Below are 18,777 nucleotides of genomic sequence, written 5' to 3'. Positions count from 1 at the left end.
TTCTATTTGCGTTTGGTGTTTTGGATTTTTCCAACCCTGAATATTTGCGCTGCAATCCCCTCCCTGTCAAGTAAGAATACATTTGCTGTTAGTGTTACTGACCATTCTCAGGGCTGCACTTTTACTATGTCTGCTCACCAGAGTGTTGCTAAATCTGAGGTGACTTTAATCTTCACAATTTGTCATCAATTAGGATTTACTTGTAATACCAGCGCAGAACATATGGCCACTGCTTCCGGACAAGAGAAACTCAACCCGACAGACTGAAATAGAATGTGTGTGTTATTTCTTAAGCGCCATTCTATTGTGCTGCTTAGAGATTGAAAGAGGATCAGTCCAGACTTTATCCCTTTCAAATTTGCCGGTCTACGCAGTTTCCATGAGGATAAAATGTGAGTGCCAATTTACAGATTTTATAGAGTTAGGATGAGACAGTTTCAATTTCCTCATCATCCTGGGGAAAAAGTGAGAAGAAGGGTGCTGCAGGGTTCTGTCCTGGGCCCGTTGTTCTTCAACATCTTTATAAATGACTTGGATAAAGGAATTGAGGGGATGCTCATCCAATCTGCAGATGAAACCAAATTGGGAAGGATAGCTAATGCCTTAGAAGATGGAATTGGGATTCAAGATGACCATCACAGACTGGAGAAATGGGCCAAAACTAACAAAAGGAATTTCAATAGCCAGTGTGGTGTAGTGGTTAAGAGCAGTGGACCCATAATCTGGGGGACTGGGTTTGCTTCCCCGCTCCTCCACATGCAGCTGCTGGGTGACCTTGGGCTAGTCCCACTTCTCTGAAGTCTCTCAGCCTCACTCACCTCACAGAGTGTTTGTTGTGGGGGAGGAAAGGAAAGAAGAATGTTAGCCGCTTTGAGACTCCTTAGGGTAGTGATAAAGCGGGATATCAAATCCAAACTCTTCTCTTCTTCTTCTTCAATGTCAGGTTCTGCACTTAGGCAGGAAGAACCAGCTGCAAAAATACAAGATGGGGGACACTTGGCTTGCTGGTAAAGGGTAAAGGGACACCTGACTGTTAGGTCCAGTCACGGACGACTCTAGGGTTGTGGCTCTCATCTCACTTTATTGGCCGAGGGAGCCGGCATACAGCTTCCGGGTCATGTGTCCAGCATGACTAAGCCGCTTCTGGCGAACCAGAGCAGCACACGGAAACGCTGTTTACCTTCTCGCCAGAGTGGTACCTGTTTATCTACTTGCACCTTGACATGCTTTCGAACTGCTAGGTTGGCAGGAGCAGGGACCGAGCAATGGGAGCTCACCCTGTCGCGGGGATTTAAACCGCCGACCTTCTGACTGGCAAGTCCTAGGCTCTGTGATTTAACCACAGTGCCACCCGCGTCCCCGGCTTGCTGGTAGTTCATTCATATTCTACCCTTTTTCTCCAAGGTCACAGGGTCTTGGTAGAACACAAGCTTAACATGAGTCCACAGTGCAATGCAGCAGCAGAAAAAAAAAGCTAATGCTATTCTAGGCTGCTTCAACAGAAGCATAGTGTCCAGGTCAAATAATATTCCTGCACTATTCTGCCTTGGTCAGATCACACCTGGAATACTGTGTCCAATTCTGGGCACTGCAATTTATGAAGGATGTTGACAAACTGGAACATGTAAAGAGGAGGGTGACCAAGATGATTTCCTGCTTGGCAGGGGGTTGGACTCGATGGCCCTTGTGGTCTCTTCCAACTCTATGATTCTATGATTCTAAGGGCCTGGAAACCAAGCCTTATGAGGAACGGTTGAGGGAGCTGGGTATGTTTAGCCTGGAAAAGAGGAGACTGAGAGGAAATATCTTCAAATATCTCAAGGGCTGTCACATGGAAGATAGAGCAATCTGTGTTTTCTCCTGCTGTGGAAGGTTGGACCGAACAGATGGATTCAAATTACAAGAAAGGGGATTCCAACTAAACATTAGGAGGAACTTTCTGAAAGTAAGAGCTGCTCCAGAGGAATGGACTCCCTCAGAAGATGGTGGGCTCTCCTTCCTTGGAGGTTTTTCAACAGAGGTTGGATGGCCACCTGTCAGGGATTATTTAGTTCTGATTTCTGCATTGGGGGGGGGGTTGGACTAGATGATGCTTGGGGTCTCCTCCACTTCTACAATTCTATGATTCTAAGCAAGCCAGGCGTGCCCTGTCTTATATTTTAGCACCTGGTTATTCCTGCCCGGGACGAGGGTGGCACTGTGGGTTAAACCACAGAGCCTAGGGCTTGCCGATCAGAAGGTCGGCAGTTCAAATCCCCGCGACGGGGTGAGCTCCCGTTGCTCGGTCCCTGCTCCTGCCAACCTAGCAGTTCGAAAGCACGTCAAAGTACAAGTAGATAAATAGGTACCACTCTGGAGGGAAGGTAAACGGTGTTTCCGTGTGCTGCTCTGGTTCACCAGAAGCAGCTTAGTCATGCTGGCCACATGACCCGGAAGCTGTATGCCGGCTCCCTCGGCCAATAAAGGAAGATAAGCGCAGCAACCCCAGAGTCGGTCATGACTGGACCTAATGGTCAGGGGTCCCTTTACCTTTTGTTCCTGCCCAAGTGCAGAACCTGACATTTGTCCCAATAAATAAACGTTAAGTGTTGTACTCCTTCCCTAATCCAAGCCCTCTGTGTCAATGAAGGTCACTGAGGACTGCTGCTGCATTTTCTGTAACATAAGATTTATTCAGACACAATTACCGGCTGAGCACAAAATACGTTTACGTGCTTACGTTTATTTTATCTGACCATTCTTAATTTCTCTTCTTTGCTACCTGCTTTGAATGGGGCCCTGTACAAAAAAAGGGGAAAGAATCCAGATATCAGGGTTTTAAAATGTATCCTTTAAATAAACAAATAAATAAACACCCCTCCCTCCTTGTTTTTTTTTGCTGATGGCTGTGTGTTCTTACGACATGGCCTCTCTGTGTGATTTGACTGGTCACCTGAGGATTTGTGAATGGAAATGTTAGAAAGCTCGATGCTTTGAGTGTGGAGATAAAAGAGTCTGCTCCTCAGACGGAGTTATGTCTTAGGAGTCTCTTTCTCTGCTTCTTATCACTCAGATGTGTCTCATAAAGGGGTAAAAATAGAGGCATACAGGATTACAGAAGATGGGGCACTGGCGACCATGAAAAGGAAGCCACTGGGAAGAATGGAGGCCTGAGGCATTTAGCCCTCAAGGACTCTGCAATACCTGTGGTGGCAAAGGCCATTTTTTCCTATTCTGCCACACGACCCCAGTGGAACTACATTCGAAGTGCGATCCATCTGGTTCATTCACTGCTTTAGGCAATTAGTTGAAATCCTTTGACCTCCGAGATTGCTTTTTTAAGGGTGGAGATAGACTGTGGGCATGCTTGTTTTAAGAGCTGTACAATATTTTAAACTGCAGTCTACCGGGGAGTAAATTCCACAGAGCTCTATGGGACACTTTTGAGAAAACATGTAGAGGATTGCTCTGGCGGTATTGATGACAGTTCATCTTTCAAGTACCGGTACTTTATGAGAGAGAAGAGGCAGAAAAATATTTTATTAATGCACTAGAAAACTGCAGTTTTACCCAACATGCTCCTCTGTCCATTTGCTTTGACAGACATTTTGGTCTTAGTATGTAGTTTTAGGGAATTTGAGTCTCTGGCATGGTTTTCTAGCTTTCTTCAGCCTCGCTGAGCCTGCTTGTCCTTAGTTTTTTAATCCCTTTTTTATCCCTGTGCAGGACATACCTGAAAACTGAGAAAGAACAATAGCAATTAAGATTCCTAAGTAGGGATGGGAGAATCTGTTAGCTTTCAGTTTCTCATTTTTTCCCAATCTTAAATTTAGTTTTCCAGGTTTCCACATCAATTTGCCATTTTGTTTTGTTTTATTTTTTTAAAAAAACCAAGTCCTCACAATAATTTTTCAGTATTTTAGTGCATGTTTTAGCTGAGTATACACATTTGGGCAAGTGATGCTTCCTAGCAGAATGCCTGTCGTAGTTTATTTTCAGAAATATATGCAACTCTGTGCACAATTTCCCCCTCATAAATGCATTTTTGTGCAGATGTTTGGGTTGGTTGCAAAATTTGGAGAGGCACAAATTTCAAAGGATGTTAAAATGCACACCAAACTGAATTTCTCCCCAGTCTCTGTGGTCGAGTTACCGTATTTTTCGCTCCATAAGACACACCTGACCATAAGACACACCTAGTTTTTAGAGGAGGAAAACAAGGAAAAAAAATATTCTGGACGAAATGGTGGATGTATGATTTTTGTGGTTCATGCTGTGGCCACAGACATGTGATCTGATGGTGAATTTGGGGTGACCCAATGCAAAAATCCTGAGGATCCATGGGCTTTTACCTCCCCCCTCCCAGGCAGCCTCCGCTAGCATCCCTTATCTCTCTTTGGATCCCACCGATCAGCTGTTTCCTTTCAACACTCCCTTCCCTTTTGTTTGTCTTAGTGTCCTTTCCTTAGCTGGACCAGTTTTTTCCTCCTCCTTTTCTTCTCATTTCTCTCCTTATTGCTTTAGTCTTCCTGTTTCCCCCCTTTGCAAGTTTGCTGTCTTTACCTCCCCCCTCCCAGGCAGCCTCCTTTATCTCTAGCGTCCCTTATCTCTCTCCCCAATCAGCAAACGATCAGCGGCTGTTTCCACACCCACTTCCCTCTTTCAAAAAAAAAAGAGCATGATCTGCTTTTTGCCCCTGGGCAATTCAGCTCCAGGGACCACACATTCGCTCCATAAGACGCACAGACATTTCCCCTTACTTTTTAGGAAGAAAAAAGTGTGTCTTATGGAGCAAAAAATACGGTAACTGTTGCTGCAGCAGAAAAGCAGCTGTGGATGGATGGATGGATTGATTGCATTCATATTATTCCCTTTTTCTCCAAGGACTTCAAAGTGGTTCTTCCTCTCCTCATTTAATCCCCACGACAACCCTTTGAGGTAAGTTAGGCTGAAAGTGAGTGGTTGGCCCAAAGTCGCCCAGTGAGCTTCATGGCTGAATGGGGATTATGAATCTGTTTCCCAGTCTGACACTCTAACCCAGCTTTTCTCAACTTTTCCAGGTGTTCTTGAACTACATTTCCCACCAGTTCCTGACCGCTGGCCATACTGGCTAGGAATGATGGGAGTTATAGTCCAACAACCTCTAGGGATCAAAGGTTGAGAAAGTCTGCTCTAACCACTACATCACACAGTCCTCCTCCCAACTACTGCAGGTGGGAGAGAAAGCTGTCAAAAGGAAGGAGGGAGGGAGAATGAAGAAGCCACAGCTGCCTTGCCTCCCAGTTGTTAACAGAAAAATCCGAGGGCTCCCTTGGACAAAAACAAAGACACCAACCAAGATAACTTGGAGCAAAACAGCAGCCTGTAGGCTTGGCCTTTATTGAATAGTGTCGCGACAGGACTCCCACCCGCAACAAGATGAAGCAAAATGGAAGTCCAGAACAAAAGAAGACCCCAACTTTTATTAGTTACTAATCCCCCAAACTACACCCCTAAGACTACATCACAACTACATCACAACTACATCACAAAAAGGAGGGGTTGAGGGAGGAGTTGTGGAGGTAACCTGAGTATCTTGTCACCTGGCTGGTTCCTCCTTTCCCCTTCCCCATGAGTCATTTCCAGAGGACAAAGGGGAGTTGGCAGTTTCCTGCCCCCAGAGGGAAGATCAGATCATTGTCCTTTGTTCCAGTCCATGTTGAATCCACTCCCATATGCAAGTCCTTTGTGACCTTGATGGTCTTCTGTCTGGGACCATCAAGGTTGTCATGCCAACTGGGTAGGGCTCCTGTGTATTTGCTGGTATGGTTAAGGGATTATGGCCGTCCTGTATCAAACCATCCCCCTTTGATAGTCCTTCCTTCATGGAGTAAAATAAAAGTGGACCAGTGTAAATCCGATGTATGGTTGATTTACTATGAATTTATAACAGAAACGTGTATGTGGTGTGTGTGTGTCGTGTTTGTACAAACTGAATGATTGGAGTGTGTGTGTGTTCCTGCAACACAGTTCAGTGGTGGATTCCAAAGAATACATTCATTAATTTTTATTCAAAGTACAATTACAAATGTACTATACCCCAATGCACCTAGAGGACACTACGACATGGGCGGAAGAAGGTTTCTGCACACATTGCTGGGTTAAGGGCTGAGTATCTTGATGATGTGCTTTTGCATGCTGTTCCCCTCCCTGGTCCAGCTGCCAGGTCGGGGCTTCCTGTGCAGAATGTGTCCTTAAAACCTAAAAATCGTGGTGGTTGACTGCTTGGAAGGGGGAGCAGGGCTGTTTGGAAGGGGCTACATTTAGATCTCACATCACTCCTGTTTAAAAAACAGCTGCACCGTTTCTGGACCCAATTCAATGGGGTTAATGTTTAAAGCCCTAAACGACTCAGGCCCCCAATACCTGAAAGAGCACCTCATTCCCTACAGACCCTCTCAGGTGTTAAGCTCAGCCCTGGGGCAGAGGACTTTTGGTAGCTCCACCACCCTCAGAAGTTCAAAAGGCAAATGCCTGGCATGCCTATTTTAAGACCCATCCTATTTTGGTGATTCTTTTGAATTCTGGTGCTGGAGGAGACTCTTGAGAGTCCCATGGATTGCAAGAAGATCAAACCTATCCATTCTTAAGGAAATCAGCCCTGAGTGCTCACTGGAAGGACAGATCGTGAAGCTGAGGCTCCAATACTTTGGCCACCTCATGAGAAGAGAAGACTCCCTGGAAAAGACCCTGATGTTGGGAAAGATGGAGGGCACAAGGAGAAGGGGACGACAGAGGACGAGATGGTTGGACAGTGTTCTCGAAGCTACCAGCATGAGTTTGACCAAACTGCGGGAGGCGGTGGAGGACAGGAGTGCCTGGCGTGCTCTGGTCCATGGGGTCACGAAGAGTCGGACATGACTAAACGACTAAACAACATTTGGGTGATCATAAGTTGCCCTGAATGCCGCATTTTAAATTGTTCTGGTGGGGACGCATCATGCTTCTTCTGGGATAGTTTGTGTACCTTTGGTCTCCACCATGCACTCAGCTCTCACCTGTGGCACCTAGAAGCTGTCCACATGGGACAGTGGTCATATCCTGTGGAACGGCTTCCACTGGCCACCAAAACCAGCTGAGAGTAGCCAATGAGTTGCATGCAAAGACAGGCTCTGGTTGATTGAGTGGACAAGACCAAGAGTGGTACCAATGGTCAAGAAGGCCTTTTCTGCACATGCTTTTAGACCAGGCATCCTCAACCTGCAGCCCTCCAGATGTTTTGGCCTACAACTCCCATGATCCCTAGCTAACAGGACCAGTGGTCAGGGGTGATGGGAATTGTAGTCCAAAACATCTGGAGGGCCGAAGGTTGGGGGTGCCTGTTTTAGACGGAAGTGAGGGGCAGATGGAGCTCATATATCTGGGAAGGCAGCCCATCTAGGAGAGGGTAAACTCTGGTCCTAAACATCCACTGCCTTGCGGGATATTGTCGCGGTCTGGTTTACAGGCGGTCGAAGTCCTGGCGGATAATGTCGGGACCGGGGGCAAGACGGTGGGGTGGGAGTAGGAACAAGTGTCTGGAAGCCAGGAGTCCGGAAGCCAAGGGTCCGAGGGTCAGGAAACCAAGACTCAAGAAGCCAAACACAGCAAGGCAGGAAGTGTGTTGCTGTGGCCAAGAGCCAAAGGGAAATGCTGACCTTATATCCCTTCCCGGCTCTTGCCACCAGGTACTGTGAGTTACCAGTCGGCCTCACCTGTGCGGCCACGCCTTGCCTATTCAGAACAAACTTGGGAAAGCCCCAGTCTTGTGAAGCCCTACCCTGCTGGCCAGGGAGGAGGGAGGCTCAAACTGTGTTGCTAGGCTGCGTTGCTCACCCAATAAGGAGTCTAAGAATGACTGGGGGGGTGGAGCTTGCATGCCTTGTGCCGATCAAATCGGCCGCGTTGCCTGGGAACTCGCCTTTGCTCAGCGCTTCCCAGCGGAGAGGTGACGGTGGTTTTCCTTGTTGCATCCCCTTTGCTGGGTTGCTGCGCTGGGGAACCACCGCTTGATGCTTCGTTTGGGTGCTGACTGGGCTTTCTGCCTTTGGCTCGGAGGGGCTCCGAAGTCGAACCTACCTGTGCTTGGAAAATCCCTTATTTTGGCTGCTGAGCCCTTATTTCCGAGGCTGCTGGTCCCTTATTTTCAAATCTGTAAGTTGACAGCTATGCCTTAGGGCAAAGTGTGGGAAATAAATTAAATTAAATTCCCTCACCTTCGCTCCTCTTCTCTGCCAAATAGCTTGTTGACAAAATTGTAAAGACTTTGTACTTGCCGTCTCAACAGCTCCCCTTTGGGTTAAAGTGCTGCAGAATTTCAAGCTGCTAAGTGTATCTTTTATTACTATCTGGCAAACGGGGGAAATAATAATTTGAAACAAGAAAGCGTCAATATTCGGGAAAACAAAAGAGGGGAGATGGTATTATATGGGCTTAGAAACAGGATGTAGACCACGGAGAAAGGAAAATGGGAAGGAACATGGTTACAACGCAACGGACATGATGACAAAACGAAATGTTTCGTACGACTACTGCCTCAAATTGCCAATACTTCCATGCTCAGCCTCAGGAAGAATGAAGAGACACCGCAAAAAGGCACAATTAGAAGTTCATGAATGCATGTGGATCGGGTGGCCAGTGTCCTAAGCAGATCTAGCATGGACCGTGAGATGTATCAAACTCAAATACTACTAGACACATTTGCAATGCCGTGGGTGGGCATCGAGAGGACCTGCTAATGCAATAGGCCTAAGAGAAGCTGTAGCTGTTCCAATTTTTCAGTTTTGGTCTCAGATTCTCTCTCTGTGTGTCTGTCTGTCTCTTGAGAGAGAGAAAGGTAGGTGTCAGCTTGGAAGACAACCGTTCGCATACTCAGCCATTTATTTCCAACAAGTGCCGTTCTATGAAATATCCGCAGAGATATTTCCACCGCTTGGTTCAGTTATGATGGAGAGGTCCTCTGCTCTCCTACCTGCAGCCACATTCTGCTACCTTCATCCCTTCGTACTGGTATTTCAGAGTGGGCGTCCCAGCATCGTCATTGTAAAGCAAGGAAATGGCTTCCAGCTTGGTGGGAACGCAACAAGCCTTGGCTGCTTTCTTGGGGTTCTTGTAGTGAACCAAGGTCTGGATGATAGCGTGTTTGGTCGGGGTGACGTTATCGGTCAAAGGAAAGAAGCAGCCCCCTTTGCACTCAAACGCCTCATAATCCGAGGGCGCAATGATCCAATTCCAGCCAATTTCTTTGAAGTTGACGTGAAGAGACGTTCTCCGACAGTGGTTGCTTTCAACGCTGCGTTTGCTTCTAGATGGAGAACGGTGGGTTCCGCCGACAGGCAACACATTCTGCTTGTGAACAGTGTCATTCTTAAGCACGCTCTCCTGTTCATGCGCCATCATTTCCTGAAGTTCCCTGTGATTCTCCTTGATTCTGTTGCCATTATCGTTGGAAAACACTATCAGCAAGGGCAGACGGTTGGACTCGGGTGTTACACTGATGCACGGCTTCCCACAGGGGGGCTCCCTCTGAACATGGCTTTCCACGGTGATCTGTAGCTGGCTGGTAGTCCTTGCTTTCTCTGCCTTGACCCATCTTTTCACAGTGCCAGACATATCAAACATCACCCAGCCACATTCGTGGATTTCTTTGGAGACTAGGAAAGATTGGGCCTCTTTTGGTTTCTCCCAGGGATCCCCTCCTTGACTGCCGTAGATGACCACGTTTCCTTGAAGGCGAGAGAAACACTCTGCCTCCTCCTGGCAAGCAGTGTGGATCCGAAGCTCAGCTCTGGTGACTTCTTCATGCCATGGGATGGAGACATTGAAAAGCAAGATGTATTTCTGAAAGGGATCCATTTCCCCCGAGGCAATATCTGCGGGAGAAAATTGATAAGCATTGTTACCATAAGGTAAAGGTAAAGGGACCCCTGACCATTAGGTCCAGTCATGACCGACTCTGGGGTTGTGGTGCTCATCTTGCTTTATTGGCCGAGGGAGCCGGCGTACAGCTTCCGGGTCACGTGGCCAGCATGACTAAGCGCTTATGGAGAACCAGAGCAGCGCACGGAAACGCCGTTTATCTTCCCACCAGAGCGGTACCTATTTATCTACTTGCAGTTTGATGTGCTTTTGAACTGCTAGGTTGGCAGGAGCAGGGACTGAGCAACAGGAGCTCACCCTGGCGCGGGGATTCGAATTGCCGACCTTCTGATCGGCAAGCCCTAGGCTCTGTGGTTTAACCCACAGCGCCACCCGTGTCCCTATTGTTACCATAGCTCTCTGTTATTGCAGGGTGGGAGATATGAAATGTAGGCAACCCAGTCAGTTGGGCGGGGTACAAATAAAATAAAATAAAATAAAATAAAATAAAATAAAATAAAATAAAATAAAATAAAATAAAATAAAATAAAATAAAATAAAATAAAATAAAATAAATAAAATAAAATAAAATAAAATAAAATAAATAAAAATAAAAATAATATCACCACCACCACCACCACCATTATCATCATTGTTTTTTTCTGGGGGTACACAGGGGTATGCATACACCTAAACATTTTGTGAATCTAAGTTTGGCCTCATTGAGGGGCAGTATTTCAATATGAGTAGGAAAATGAAAGTACCCCTAAACATTTTTTTAGAAAAAAGCACTGTTGTTATTGTTGTTGTTGTTTTACTGTTTGTTATTATTAGGAATAGGTCTTAACCTGCATCTTAATTGATGTCTTGCTGCTGCTGGTGTTACAAGTTCTCATGTAAATCAAAATAGTAATGAGTATTCTGCTTGCAGCCAGTAGACAACATTTTATGGGTGAAATAAGGGATTCTTTTAATATTTCTAACAGACTTACTATGACAGCGAGGTTCAGTATCTAAAGCCTCCATCTCCTATTGTTGTGGAATTTCAGTGCATTAAAAGAAAACTGCCTGGCAAAGAGAGAGAGAGGTCTAGACCCTCCCAGTGTCCCTATTTACAGAAGTCCCGGATTTACAGAAGCCGCCCTGGTTTCTGATTTGATCCTGGAATGTCCCACTTTTCCTTAGGACGTCCCTGTTTTCACTGGAGAAATGTTGGAGGGTATGGAGTTATGCGGCCCCCGAGCCAAGGAAATAAGTATTTATACAACCTTTAGAAGACACCTGAAGGCGGCCCTGAATTGGAAAGTTTTTTTAAAAATGTTTTATTATGTTTTTATATACAGGGGACCCTCTAGTTACGTACCATTCTGGATATGTAACTTTCGGGTTATGAACGCGGCATGGGCAGAAGCGCTCAATCGCGCTGCCCGCAGAAGCAGCACCTCTGCCTACGGACTTTTCAGGATGCGGACGGACCCCCGGAATGAATTTAATTCATATTTGGAGGGTCCACTGAATGTTGGAAGCTGCCCAGAGTGGCTGGGGCAACTCAGTCAGATGGGTGGAGTATAAATATCATAATCATCACCATCACCACCACCACGATTGAATAGGATGTCCCTATTTTCATCAGTGCTGGAGGAGACTCTTGAGAGTCCCATGGACTGCAAGAAGATCAAACCTCTCCATTCTGAAGGAAATCAGCCCTGAGTGCTCACGGGAAGGACAGATCCTGAAGCTGAGGCTCCAATACTTTGGCCACCTCATGAGAAGAGAAGACTCCCTGGAAAAGACCCTGATGTTGGGAAAGATGGAGGGCACAAGGAGAAGGGGACGACAGAGGATGAGATGGTTGGACAGTGTTCTCGAAGCTACCAGCATGAGTTTGACCAAACTGCGGGAGGCAGTGGAAGACAGAAGGGCCTGGCGTGCTCTGGTCCATGGGGTCACGGAGAGTCAGACACCACTAAACGACTAAACAACAACAACAACAACAACATTTTCATCAGAGAACTATTGCAGGTTATGGGCTTGTTGTGTTTCTCTCAGGATGAATGGGCCCCCCTTCCCTGCCCTGAAAGTGGGGAGGGCATCAATGAAAAAAGCCCAGGCTTTTCCCAAAACATTTGATTGCCTGTTAATTGGGCTGGCAGCAGAATCACCAGCCGTACTAGCAATGGCACCCTCCATTGTGCTTGAGGCAGAAGGGTGGGGGTTTTTTTGGTGGGGGGAGAGAACCAGGAGAAGCTATGCAACATACTAAGTGGTGTTCCGCAACAGTGAGGAACACCTTGAGGGTTCAAGAGGAACAGCTGAGGGCTACTGTCACTGCTCTCCAACATCTGCCGCCTAAGACCAATGTCCCACCCTGTCTAATGGTAAGGCCAGCCCTGATCCCAATTTTACATAAAGCATGGATCAGTTTCAGGCACTACAGAACAAATTATATATCCTAGCCACTAGCATTTAGTAGCTTATTGGCCAGCTATCTGCCCATAAACAAGCAGCGAAGGACTTCACTGTGGCACAAATCAAACAAATGCACACTCAGCAGCCAAACTGGATAAAGCCCAAGAAATCACAGGTTGATTTCTCTGCTCCTCCTTCCATTTACCTAGTAAAGGCCTCCTTGTGGGACGTGGGTGGCGCTGTGGTCTAAACCACTGAGCCTCTTGGGCTTGCCGATCAGAAGGTCGGTGGTTCGAATCCCCACAACAGGGTGAGCTCCCGTTGCTCGGTCCCAACTCCTGCCAACCTAGCAGTTCGAAAGCACACCAGTGCAAGTAGATAAATAGGTACTGCTGCGGCGGGAAGGCAAACGGCGTTTCCATGCGATCTGGTTTCTGTCACGGTGTGCCGTTGTGCCAGAAGCTGTTTAGTCATGCTGGCCACATGAACCGGGAAGCTGTCTGTGGACAAATGCCGGCTCCCTCGGCCTGAAAGCGAGATGAGCACTGCAACCCCACAGTCGCCTTTCACTGGACTTGACTGTCCAAGGGTCCTTTACCTAATGGCCTTCTATGAGGACTGCGCCATGACAGGGCAAGGGATGAGGGGAGTAATTCAGGCATGCCCTTTGGGGGGCAGGGGCAGAGAGAGTTTCCACTTAACTTTCTGCCCCTTTTGGAACTCCTCTTTGTAAAGGTCATAAGCGAATAGAATTGCTGAGCACATTTTATCTCATTATTATTAATTAATTAATTAATTAATTAATTAATCAAATTTATATACTGCCCTTCATCTGAAGATCCCAGGGCGGTTCACAACATAATACAGTGGTACCTCGGGTTAAGTACTTAATTCGTTCCGGAGGTCCGTTCTTAACCTGAAACTGTTCTTAACCTGAAGCACCACTTTAGCTAATGGGGCCTCCTGCTGCTGCCGTGCTGCTGAAGCACGATTTCTGTTCTTATCCTGAAACAAATTTCTTAACCTGAAGCACTATTTCTGGGTTAGCGGAGTCTGTAACCTGAAGCGTATGTAACCTGAAGCGTATGTAACCCGAGGTACCACTGTAATGCAAAACGAGAGCAAACAAAAAATACATAACCAGAACCAAAACAAACCAATAACATTAACAATCATAATTATTTTGCTATCTGAATTCTATTCCTGGTAGCGTTCCCAGGGGGCCCAACGCCATGTGCTGACATCGCATGCAAGGAGTCAGGGAATGGAGCTGATCATCTTCTGAACATTGATGAGGCCCTCAAAAAAACAAAAACAAAAAAACCCAAAAAACTGGGGGGGGGGCAAAGTGCCTTGGCCCCCAGGAACTGGCGCCTACAATTGTTCCTGAAATGTGGTCCTAGTTGCTATTCTTTTTATTAGTTTCACTTTTTAAAAAAGCACCCTAAGGTGTCTTCACATTGGTGCAAAGAGGAAAGCATTTTCGGGTCTCCCTTAAAGCATAGCAAATGAAGATGGGCTCAAGGCTTAGTTTGGCGTGGTTGTTTTTTTAATAGGGCTGTCATATTTCAATAATTGAAAATCCGGACACAAAAGTTTTTGAGCAAAATGGTTTTTGGCAAAGTTGCTGAGCTTTTATTGGGGGGGGGGTGCAACACTGTTGAGTTTTTGAGTTTCCCCCAAAGTCGCCCCCGCCCTGCAAAATCTCGAAAATATCTACTCTTTGACATGGAATTTCTCTGGACATTACAGCCCGGCTGGAATTCTGGACACGTGGCAACCACAATTTCATGAAAACTACCGCTAATTTTAAACCCTATTGTGAAGATGGTGTACAGGTGGTATATTACACCGACAAAATTAGCAAAGATGTACAAGACATGCAATAGGTGCTGGAAATGCAAAGAAAAAGAGGGATCTCTCATTCATATGTGGTGGGATTGCAGGAGGGTGAGGGGATTCTGCGAATTGATCTATTGTGAATTGAAAAAGATGTTTAAATACTCATTTGCGAAGAAGCCAGAATCCTTCCTGCTAGGTATTACAGGAAGAGAGATAAAAAGACAGGATTACAAACTGTTCCAATACGCTGTTACAGCGGCAAGAATATTGATGGCCCAGAGGTGGAGACAGGAGGAAATGCCAACCTTGAACGAATGGAGGATGAAACTCATAGATTATGCAGAATTGGACAAAATGACTGGAAGAATAAGATATCAGAAAGATCAAAAATTCATCGAGGACTGGGGAAAGTTTGCGGCATATCTGGAATCTATATGTGATCAACAAACAACGCCAGTGGGGTTTAAAGAGACTTTGTAATACTGTAAGGTATATTGTATGACAGAATCAGAGAGGTGTAAGATAATGGTAAATTAGCAATACTATATAGAAAATGTGGGAAAATAAGAAAAATGGATGACTGTGGGAGGTGCTGGTGGAGGTTCAAAAACTGTAAATTTGTAATCATGGTTGTAACCAATATAAGCAAAAGGAAAATTGAATAAAAATTTATTATATAAGAATTTTAAACCCTATTGAAGTATCGTGGTTTGGCCGCTGGCCCAAAACAGGAACCTTCGCTGGGGAGACAATTGACATGAGGAATAAACTCAGAAGGGTTGGCTGGCTGTCCAGTTGGCAGGGGCAGAAATCCAGAGATGTTTTGACAAGCAAGCCCTAAATTACATTATCAGTTTATTGCTGGTATCTGATTTCTTCTTGATTTAAAAAGAAAACAACATATTTTATATTATACAGTGGTACCTCAGGTTACATACGCTTCAGATTACATACGCTTCAGGTTACACACTCTGCTAACCCAGAAATAGTGCTTCAGGTTAAGAAATTTGCTTCAGGATGAGAACAGAAATCGGGCTCCAGTGGCACGGCGGCAGCAGGAGGCCCCATTAGCTAAAGTGGTGCTTCAGGTTAAGAACAGTTTCAGGTTAAGAACGGACCTCCGGAATGAATTAAGTACTTAAGCTGAGGTACCACTGTATAAGGAAAAGTGAAGAACGATCAGGCTTGCTGATAGAGCAAGTAACTACAGCTGCAATTTCGTAAACACTTAGTGTAAGATCCATTGAACTTAATAGGACTTACTTTTGAGTAGGCACACAAAGGATTCCACTGTAGGATTCCTACCCACCGGGAAAACCAAGCCCACACATTGTGGAAGAAAACCCTCATACCTTCCGGACTGAAGCTACGGACAATGTTGGATATGGGGCTGGAAGACTTGTCCTTGGTATATCGATTATACAAATCAATCATGAATTGGGGTGGCTCTTCTTTCATCTTCTCCTGTGAAGGTATCTCTGATAGGTTCAAGTTCCTCAAGAAATCGGCCTTCAGATTCTCCAGGAAAGCCTGAAAGTCGAAAGGGGCCTCTTCATCCATATTCCCAAGGTCACCAGAGTGTTCGGGAGAGTTCCCCGCGGTGAGTAATCCGCTCCTAACATCCACAGGTTTGCTGTTGGTCAGGTGGACGAAGATGACATTCCAAAGAGCCAAGGCACCGAAACAGTACATTTTGCATGTGCTTCGTTCTCCGGTGGGGGAAAAGCCAACAGAGATCCAGGAACGTCTTGTCCGATTAGAGTCTCAGAAGTGAGTAGGGAAGCAAAACAAAAGCTAGACACTTTCTGAAGCTGTGTGGCGGCCGCTCTTTTCCCCAGCCCCAGACCCTTGTGAATTGTCAAGTAGACTGGTCATACACTTGCCCTTATCTCAGCGATTGATGCTAACATTTCAGTCCCTTATCTATTGCGGCTCTTCACTAATGAAGATTCTATAAACATGCCGACGAGCACATATGGCTCATGAAAGCCCACGATGGAATCTATGTTCTCCTTTGGGGGGTCATTGTTGCTTAATGATGTTCCGTTGTCATTTCCTTGCCAGCGACAATATGTATTTTAGGATGCCTAATAGGAGGCTTGGAGGGGGAGGGGAGGGAGGTTTGTAAAGTGTTTTCCTAGATTCCCGCAGCAAAATATTAACACCCCCACTACAGCTCCAAAGTTCCTTAAAATACTTTCCAAACGGCGCCGATGTGCTCTGATGTAAGACACAATCCTATGACGATGGAAATACCCATAAAGGGGACTCATTTATCAGCTAAGCGCTATTGTTTGTACACAGAAGATGATCTGCTTTCTGTCATCTCCCCCTCCCCCCGGACTGTCAGTTATGACTTGGATGGATATGATGGCAATTCCTTGGTTTTCTGGTAAGTAACAAACATTATTATTGTCCAGTAGCGCCTTACAGAACCAACTAAGTTTGTTCTTGGTATAAGCTTTCGTGTGCATGCACACTTCTTCAGATACACGAACGCATATACCAAGAACAAACTTAGTTGGTCTCTAAGGTGCGCGGGTGGCGCTGTGGGTTAAACCACAGAGCCTAGGACTTGCCGATCAGAAGGTCGGCGGTTCGAATCCCCACGACGGGGTGAGCTCCCGTTGCTCCGGTCCCTGCTCCTGCCAACCTAGCAGTTTGAAATCACGTCAAGGTGCAAGTAGATAAATAGGTACTGCTCCAGCGGGAAGGTAAACGGCGTTTCCGTTCACTGCTCTGGTTTGCCAGAAGCGGCTTAGTCATGCTGGCCACATGACCCGGAAGCTGTCTGCGGACAAACGCCAGGCTCCCTCGGCCTATAGAGCGAGATGAGCGCCGCAACCCCAGAGTCGGCCACGACTGGACCTAATGGTCAGGGGTCCCTTTACCTTTAAGGTGCTACTGGACAATTTTTTTATTGTTTATTTATATTTTGACTGCGTCAGACCAACACGGCTATCTACCTGAATCTTTTATTATTATCATTATTATCGTTATTATTTTGTTGGGAGCTGCCCAGAGTACCTGGGGCAACCCACTCAGCTGGGCGGCAATAATAAATAATAAATTGTTATTGTTATATAGCCTTTTTGTACACAAAGCTTCCTTCCTTCCTTCGATATAATGCGTCCCAACATGAAGCTCTTTACGGGGCTCAGGCAAGTCTCTGAGGGAAGCACGTTCTATGGCGCAGTCGCTGGACATAGATTTGTGATGAGAAGGAAACAGTCTGTGCATATTGTTACAACAGCTGGGTGCCTGCCCCTCTCTCTGCTGAGCGGTGGCCACAGCCCATGAGGTCCCAGGCAACCCCATGGGGACCTGTGTTCCTTTGGAGAATGGAAGACACGGTCGAGAGTGTCACAGCTTTAAGAAATGTGCTTTCTTCACCTATTTACACTTTCAGTCTGCATGGAAGGGAGTCCAGATCTTACAGCATGGCCATTTCAAGAGGGGCTTATCCCCCACAGCTGAGCAGAGCTGGAGCCTAAGGTATCTCTCCCAGCCTGCCTTCAGCCAGCCTGCCCAAGATGGATCTCAGCTCTTCTCCCTGCTTCTTCCTCCCACCATCCCTTGCTTCCACACACCCCATCACCTTGGTAACCTCTTACTCCCCAAGCCATTCCTCCCCAATGGCCCACCAACCCCTTTTGCCATGTTAACAGGTTTGCTCTTCACTAAATCAGCCAGGCTGCTTTGCATAAGCCAGCCCAGGGATTCCCTGTTAAAACACATCTCTGGGTTATTTGTGGGGCCTGCCTGGTGTTTTTACATGAGTAGAATGTGTGCTTCTATTTAAAATGCACCTCTGGGTTATTTGTGGGGTATGGGAATTCTTTCTTTTTCCAAAATATAGTCCGCCCCCCACAAGGTCTGAGGGACAGTGGACTGGCCCCCTGCTGAAAACGTTTAAGGTTTAAGGGGACCCCACCCAAAAGAATCTATAACAATATGATGGAATCCTGGTGCAATAAGCTCCCACAGTCTGCACAGATAACAGCTAGAATGAGCACTGAAACCATAGCAGGTAGAAGTTAAGTAGTCCTACTCCAGGTTTCGGTGACTTCCAAAGAGTTATATATAACCAGGAACAAAGCACCCTTCAACCTTGTGAGCCCTTCTGAGAGTCATTCTTGCTATCATTTTTTACAAAGAGACTTAGAAGCAGGTGTGCCTTACATTTCCTAGGCTTCTAGGAAATGACCACTTCTGTGATCCTGCTGTTATGGAAAAATCTGGGTGCAGGGCTACTCTGCCACCCAGCTCGTCGGACTAGGTCCGCGGGTCCATGCGGAAGAAAATGAGCTCAGCCGGAAGCAGGAGCAAACTGCAGAAGATCCAAGTTTATTGCGCAACAGGTTCAAGGCGAGATTGAACCCTGAGAAAGGGGTGACATGAACTTTTGAAATTTCCCTCCATATCCCAGAATACAGTGCAAAATACATCCCAGTTACATCATGAATACATTAAGAGGTTGGGTTACACCGGATTACATCACAAATACATTAGGAAGAGGTTGGGTTACACCGGATTAACATATGGAGGAGGGAGGGGGGAATATGCAGAGCTGGAGATATGGAGGAGGGAGGGGGGAATATGCAGAGCTGGAGATATGCGCAGATAAGCACATCCTGAGAAGACAATGGTCCATGTATGCATAGTCTGTCA

At 46.3% G+C, this 18,777-nt stretch overlaps 1 protein-coding gene across 1 annotated transcript; it reads right to left on the bottom strand.

Annotated features, from left to right (window-relative positions):
• Positions 1-8,312: 8,312 nt before the first annotated feature.
• On the bottom strand, positions 8,313-15,865 carry GDF2 (growth differentiation factor 2). Its single transcript, XM_083504714.1, has 2 exons — positions 15,459-15,865; positions 8,313-9,869 (listed from the first exon to the last, which is right to left on the bottom strand). The coding sequence occupies exons 1-2, from the start codon at positions 15,796-15,798 to the stop codon at positions 8,965-8,967; spliced, it is 1,245 nt and encodes a 414-aa protein (XP_083360840.1). The 5' UTR covers positions 15,799-15,865; the 3' UTR covers positions 8,313-8,964.
• Between the last annotated feature and the right edge of the window lie 2,912 nt (positions 15,866-18,777).

The sequence above is a fragment of the Podarcis liolepis genome (assembly GCF_965112155.1).
Source record: "Podarcis liolepis genome assembly, chromosome: 5".
Taxonomy (NCBI): Eukaryota; Metazoa; Chordata; class Lepidosauria; order Squamata; family Lacertidae; genus Podarcis; species Podarcis liolepis.
The sequence above is the reverse complement of the archived record's forward strand: the minus strand, read 5'-3'. Positions and strand labels throughout refer to the sequence as shown.